This window comes from Schistocerca americana, chromosome 5 (assembly GCF_021461395.2).
Source record: "Schistocerca americana isolate TAMUIC-IGC-003095 chromosome 5, iqSchAmer2.1, whole genome shotgun sequence".
Lineage (NCBI taxonomy): Eukaryota > Metazoa > Arthropoda > Insecta > Orthoptera > Acrididae > Schistocerca > Schistocerca americana.
In genome coordinates, this window is record NC_060123.1 from 189,602,843 (window position 1) to 189,609,968 (window position 7,126).

Below are 7,126 nucleotides of genomic sequence, written 5' to 3' on the forward strand. Positions count from 1 at the left end.
GGATGTACACAAAGGAGATGAACTTGAAAGCAATATTATAGAAAGGGAAGTGGACATTGAAGAACATGAGATGAGAGATATGATACTGACAGAAGAATCTGACAAAGCTCTAAAAGACCTAAGTTAAAACAAGGCCTCTGGGCAGACGATATTCCATCAGAACTACTGATAGCCTTGGGAGAGCCAGCCATGACAAAACTCTTCCATCTGGTCTGCAAGATGTACCAGACAGGTGAAATACTGTTGGAGTTCAAGAAGAATGTAGTAACTCCCATTCCAAAGAAAGCAATTGCTGACAGGTGTGAAAATTACTGAACTATCAGTTTAATAAGTCATGGCCGCAAAATAACAACATGAATTCTTTACTGAAGAATGGAAAAAACTGCTAGAGGCTGACCTCAGGCATGACCAGTCTGGATACTGCAGAAATGTAAGAGCACACGAGGCAGTACTTACCCTACAACTTATCTTAGAAGATAGGTGAAGGAAATGCAGACCTACATTTATCAAACAATGGAAAATCCAGGATGGAATGTAATACGCATCTCCACAATATGGTGAGTAGCAACTTTTCTTCCTACAAACCTATATTTATAGAACTTGCAGACTTAGAGAAAGAGTTTGACAATGTTGACTGGAACACTCTCTTTGAAGTTCTGAAGGTAGCAGGGCTAAAATACAGGAGCAAAGAGCTATTTACAACCTGTACAGAACACAGGCAGCAGTTATAAAGGTTGAAGGGTATGAAAGGGAAGCAGTGGTTCAGAAGGGAGTGAGACAGGGTTGGAGCCTATCCCTGATGTTAATCAAGATGTACATTGAACAAGCAATAATGGAAACCAAAGACAAATTTGGAGTAGGAATTAAAATTCAGGGAGAATAAACAAAAACTTTGAGGTTTGCCGATGACATTGTGATTCTGTCAGATACTGCAAAGGACTTGGAAGAGCAGTTGCTTGGAGAATGGACATGTCTTGAAAGGGGGATGTAAGACAAACATTAACAAAAACAAAACAATGACGATGGAATGTAGTCTAATTGGATCAGTTGATGCTAAGGGAATCAGATTAGGAAACAAACCACTTAAAGTAGTAGTTGAGTTTTGCTATTTGGGCAGCAAAATAACTGATGATGGCCATTGTAGAGAGGATATAAAATGTAAACTAGCGGTGGCAAGTAATACATTTCTGAAGAAGAGAAATAGGTTAATTTCAAATATAGATTTAAGTGTTAGGGAGTATTTTCCGAAGACATTTGTCTGGAGTGTAGCCATGTACGGAAGTGAAACACGGATGATAAACAGCTTACACAAAAAGAGAGTAGAAGCTTTTGAAATGTGATACTGTAGAAGAATGTTGAAGATTAGATGGGTCAATTCATGTAACTAATGAGGCTGAACACAATTGGGAGACAAGAAATTTGTGGTATAACTTGACCAAAAGAAGGGATCGGTTGATAGAACACATTCTGAGACATCAAAAGATCACCATTAGTACTGGGGGGGAAACGTGCATGTGCATCGGGGGGCAGGGGAGTGGGGGGGGGGGGGGATCCTCGAGGGAGACCAAGACACAAATACTGTAAGCAGATTCAGAAAGCTGTAGGTTGTAGTAGTCATTCAGAGATGAAGAGGCTCACACAGGATAGAGCAGCATGGAGGGCTGCATCAAACTAGCCTTCAGGCTGAAGATAATAATAACAACTGCAACAATTTCAATTTTTCCTCAATAGACACACTTTATAGCACAATACCAGAGAAAAAAATTGGGGCTGGGCAGGAAGGGGGGGGGGGGGGGAGGGGAGAGACAGGGACTGAGCAATTCCACGTGCTGTTATAAACAGTAGGCCTGATAATAAACATCACAGCAAATGCAACATGAGGTAGTGTTCCTTACAAAAGTATAGTGAGAAGACAAAAAAATACCACCAGAAACACACCACCTTGATGCTAAAATAAAATTTAAAAAGAAAATATGACTAGTGCTGCATAAGCAAATTCAACACTTCTGAATGATTCCAGTAGAGAGTAAACATATTCGTAGGACCACCTTCAATTATTAAGACAACAAGGAACAAACCTGACACTGTTGAAATTTCTTCATACACGTAAAAAACAGTGATGAAACTACTAATGCTCAGCCATGATTATTTAGTAGACATCAGTTTAAAGAGTTAGGCATTCTGACTGCTGCTTGGCTCTGAGCACTACAGGACTTAACATCTGTGGTCATCAGTCCCCTAGAACTTAGAACTACTTAACCCAACTAACCTAAGGGCATCACACACATCCATGCCCGAGGCAGGATTCGAACCTGCGACCGTAGCGGTCACCCAGTTCCAGATTGAAACGCCTAGAACCACACTGCCACACCGGCCAGCTCTGACTGTTGCTTCAAGGCATATTTATTACCTCATAAAGTTTGTTGTAAATAATCCAATACAGTTCAAAAGGAATAATGCTGTACATAATTTATAATATCAGAAGAAAACATGACATTAATTACGTCACATTAAAGTGTCTTTATAGCACAAAACCTGGTGAACAATGTGGCAAGCAAAATTATTTACCATTTATCCAGTGATATACAATCTCTGACAGACAGCAAAATAAAATTAGGAAACAAACTGAAAAAGTTCCTCCTTGACAACACCAGAAATGAATTTCCATTATTGTAATGTGGAAGAGGCAGTGGGTAGGAATTACGAAGTCACATCTGTTTGTAAACAATCAGCATAAAGGTGCATACTTGCATAGTAATACTGCCTCATCTGAACTTCAAAACACTTATCATGACTCCAAAAAAGTTGTATGTTTCTTGACTTTAACTTCAGTTACATAAAAAAATCTTTGTCCTAATTCAAAAATACATAACAAAAAAATGTACTAATAAATTACTGTTTTAAGTAGCTGATCTTGCAAATTATAGTATTAAAGCCTTTTACTTCTATATAATCTCATAACCTCTGTTATAACCATTCTGAATCTTAAAACAGCCGTTCTATATGTTTTGAATAGATAAAACTTGTTTTGACTTCAATATAAAATTGTTACAACTCAGAACCCCAACAATTTCTTCCCCCCCCCACCCCCCACCCCACCACCATTTGAAAGGTAATTTTATGCTGTTTTCAAAAAAAATTTGTAGCTCTGTCAGTTTCAGTGTTTAATTTAGAACAAAAGAGTGAAAATTTCAAGGCTCTAGCTTCAAAACTAACTATTTTGCTTCAAATTCTGTAAAAGCATGCATGCTTTAGTTACGTCTTAATCGCCCTCGGAAATACAAGTGGCCGAAACTTTAAACGGTGATAACTCAGAGACAACTTGTTAGAATTTGATGAAACTTTGAATATTTTCTTATCTTTATGCATACAATTCAATTATAAATTTTCATAAACATGTGTGACACGAGGGTCCCTGGATGACTTAGTATGGAATGACCTCATTGCAATTTATTGAGCAAATGGTCCATGAAACATGAAACTAACTAAAGAATAACTGTGTGATAAAGACTGTCCTCCAGCCTTAGCTCTTTCAAGTCTGTCTGTTAAAAGGTGAAAAATTTCCTTGGGATTAGCAGCTCATTCTTTATGGGTAGCTGTAATGAGGTCACTCACTAATGTGAAGCTTTACAGTCTAGCTCGATAATGAGAAATACTGCAAACGTTCAATTCGGATTCAAGTCATGGCTCCACTTAAATGTTAGTCCATTAATGATGTGTTTCAACTTTTCAACTAAGCAATACTAACAGACACACTCCTATGTTTACCTATATACATAAGTTAACATTAGATTTTTATCAAATGACACTTTCACGTGGGAAAACTATAATCTGCAAGGAGGAAACACCTGAGCAGCACATTCAGGAGACAAAATTCTAAATGTTACTGATAGATTTAAAACTGTAATTCCTTCTTCAGAGATGAAATACGGATAAGTTGGGGAAGGTCAGGAAGGAGTTCGTCACTCAAGACTCCAGAAAGAGAACCCACCTGTTGTCATGACAAATGCTCTTATGAGAATACATACTCCACTTTTTAGATTAGATTAGATTTACCTTCATTCCAATTGATCCATAGTGAGGAGGTCCTCCAGGACGTAGAACATGCCCGAAAAACAATAATACATCACAAATATTTACAATTAAAACAAATAAGCTAATGTACCTACCACAGGTCCCAAGTGGAATGATGGTCATTTTTCCTTTTTTCTTAATAAATGCTAGCTATATGAAATGATAATTTTACAGCACTCATTTACTAAGAGCGGATTAATGCGCTGAATTTAAAATTTTAAAAAAGTTTTTTTTTTTTTTTAAAGGTAAAAAAATATAATAGAATTACTACAATACTTATTTACAATGAACACATTACTGCACTGAAATGGTGTAGAGAGTATTGTGTGTGTGTGTGTGTGTGTGTGTGTGTGTGTTAAAGAACTGGGGTTCACACAAGACAACATAAACAATAGAGAACAGTTTAGAAACATCATAAAGAAACACACACTTAAACAAGGACGTACGGAGAACAGAACGGGTAAAGATGGTCAGAAGAACGCAAGAGAGAACACAGTGAACGTATGAAGCGAAGCAAAAAAATCAAAGTACGATCGCTCTCTCAAAAGGGAATAATCGAAAATAATACACACACACACACACACACACACACACACACACAAACAAAGCAGTTGGTTCTAATGAGAGATTCATCAATGGAGTAGGAGTTGACCACCAATAAATCCCTAAGGCTTTTCTTACACCGAATTTCATTGGTTGTTAAGCTTTTTATGACTGCTGGCAAGTTATTGATAATGTGTGTTCCTGAATAATGTACAGCTTTTTGTACAACAGTAAGTGACTTTAAATCCTTGTGAATATCACTCTTATTTCTCATATTGATTCCATGAACTGAGCTGTTGGTTTCAAAAAGTGATATATTTTTAGGGTCTAGTGCAGCAGGGGATACAACCCGTCGGCTTTGGACAAGGACGTCACAAGCCGCCAGAGAGCAGTTTACCATTTTCGCTTTTGCTGTTATGTTTCAGTTTAGTTTTTTTACTGATTGCTTAATAAAGTGGATCTGTTTATTCTATCTCGTGAGATTTTTTTTAAAAGTCAAAAAACACTTATCAGCCACTGAAGGGAGCTACAACACTAAGAAGAATCGCTTCTCGATTGGCCACTTGTGACGTAATTGTCCAAAGCCGACGGGTTGTATCCCCTGCTGCACTAGTCCCTATTTTTAATCACAATTTTCACTAAGCAATAAATATATTGGGAAGCAGTACTTACTATCCCTACTTTCCTAAAACAGGGCCTCTGCAGGCTGTTCTCAAGTTCACACCACATATAACTCTTATTGCATTTTTGTGCCCAGAAAACTTTAGCTTGGCTTGATGAATTACCACAAACAATAATACCATATGACATTATGCAGTGAAAATAAGCATAGTATGCTAGCTTTTTCATTTTCATATCCCATATGTCTGACGGAATTTCCATTACAAACAGAGATTTGTTTAGATGCTTCAGCAGTTCTGTGCTGTGCTCCTCCCAGTTGACTTTATTATGAAGCTGTAATCCCAAGAATTTAACACTGTCAACTTCTTCTATCTGCTTGTTATCATATGCTAGTCATACTTGTGGGACACCCCTTCCAAGTTCTGAACTGCATGTAGTGTGTTTTTTCAAAGTTTAGTGACAGAGAATTGGCTAGAAAACTGTGATTAATGTAAGATTACACAAAAATTGAAGGAACAATTAATGCAAATTAGATGTAAACGATTCACCTGCAGTTAAGTTGGGCATACAACTCTATAACTATTAACACTCTGCAACTGCTATTAATGAAAATTTCCTCCAATATTAAAAGTACATACTTCAGAAAAAAAAAACTTTCACTGCCATAATGACAGACTGACACAGTACGTTCTATTCGAAACTGTAGCTTGGAAAGCACAGTGATTTACTGATTTTTGTTTGATCCCATTTGACTAGGCCTATATAATTCACAGTATACTTATAATATACGGCAAATGCTCATTTCATCCAACAAATATTAGCCTAAGTAGAACTTTACTGTCTGAGTGGCGTTTAATGTAGTGTAATGGGCAGTTTTGGAAAGCACCAAAGAATTAAATTTAAGGTAAATAAGCTGATTTCAAACTTACCATTTCGTACAATGTGTGACGAAAATTTAATGTTAACCAACTGTGGTGGAGTCGTATCGTTGCAGCAGAGACCAACACGGGTTTCGCTCTTTTCGCCAATCGTTGAGTTTTGTTTATTTTGAAACGTTTCCACAGACCAAAAATGAGTAAGGAGAAGTAGAAGAAATGGGATACATCGGAAGTGTCTCTGCCTTAACCTCACTTTCAGTTTCATTCTTGTATCACAATTCGGCTACAGACTGGAGAACATCTTGTTTTCTACGGGGTTATTGGCGTCGTTTGAAGGCACTATGATAATGTGTATCACTGTTTTCCTCTTGCAGTCATGTCTATATGGGTAATAGCGTCCTTTTCTTACGTGTCGTTTGTGCGTAACTGCAGTTACATTTCAGAAATATACGCTTCTCGGAATTCATGCTGTAACATTTGCGAGGGCCATCATTTTTTACTAATGCACTTCTCAGACACACACACCCTCTCACACTACCACACACAATCGGCCATGTCCATCCACTGTTTTTGTGTTTTATAAACACAAGGCAAGTACGGAAAAAAACAGGGCACGTGACCACAATTTAGTCTCCACTTTATTATCTCTTGCCACAGACTATAACAGTTCTTTTTACTGTTGTTTGCTTGTATTCCATCACGACGACGACGCTCTTCCTTTACACAATCAAGATTATTAATATAACAGTGCAGACATACAACTGTTTCTTGCGTAGTCGAGTGGGGCTTACTACATGTTCCCCTATGTATGAGCCAAAGGGATGTTTTCTCATCATCAGTGTTTTTATTTACAGTCATATTATTAAATTCCAGTCCATTGGAGTTTTCAAACGTGAGGCAAGCTACAGCGAGCTTGAGGAAGCCATCATTCTGCGATTTCTGTCCTTTCTATTAGGATTAAGTAGCCCACGTGCGTTGTTATGAGAACGACGACCACCCGTTTAATACGT

The 7,126-nt window shown here is 37.6% G+C and overlaps 1 protein-coding gene across 4 annotated transcripts in view; it reads right to left on the reverse strand.

The window, feature by feature from the left end:
* LOC124615283 (membrane-bound transcription factor site-1 protease) overlaps positions 1 to 6,852 on the reverse strand; it is a 145,980-nt gene extending 139,128 nt beyond the window's left edge. For 3 of the 4 annotated variants that reach the window (XM_047143047.1, XM_047143049.1, XM_047143046.1), the window contains exon 1: positions 6,168 to 6,848. In XM_047143047.1, coding sequence (XP_046999003.1) covers positions 6,168 to 6,381 — 214 coding nt within the window. In that variant the 5' untranslated portion in view covers positions 6,382 to 6,848. Of the gene's footprint in view, positions 1 to 6,167 lie in introns of all 4 variants that reach the window. The other variant, XM_047143045.1, reaches the window with a different exon arrangement.
* Between the last annotated feature and the right edge of the window lie 274 nt (positions 6,853 to 7,126).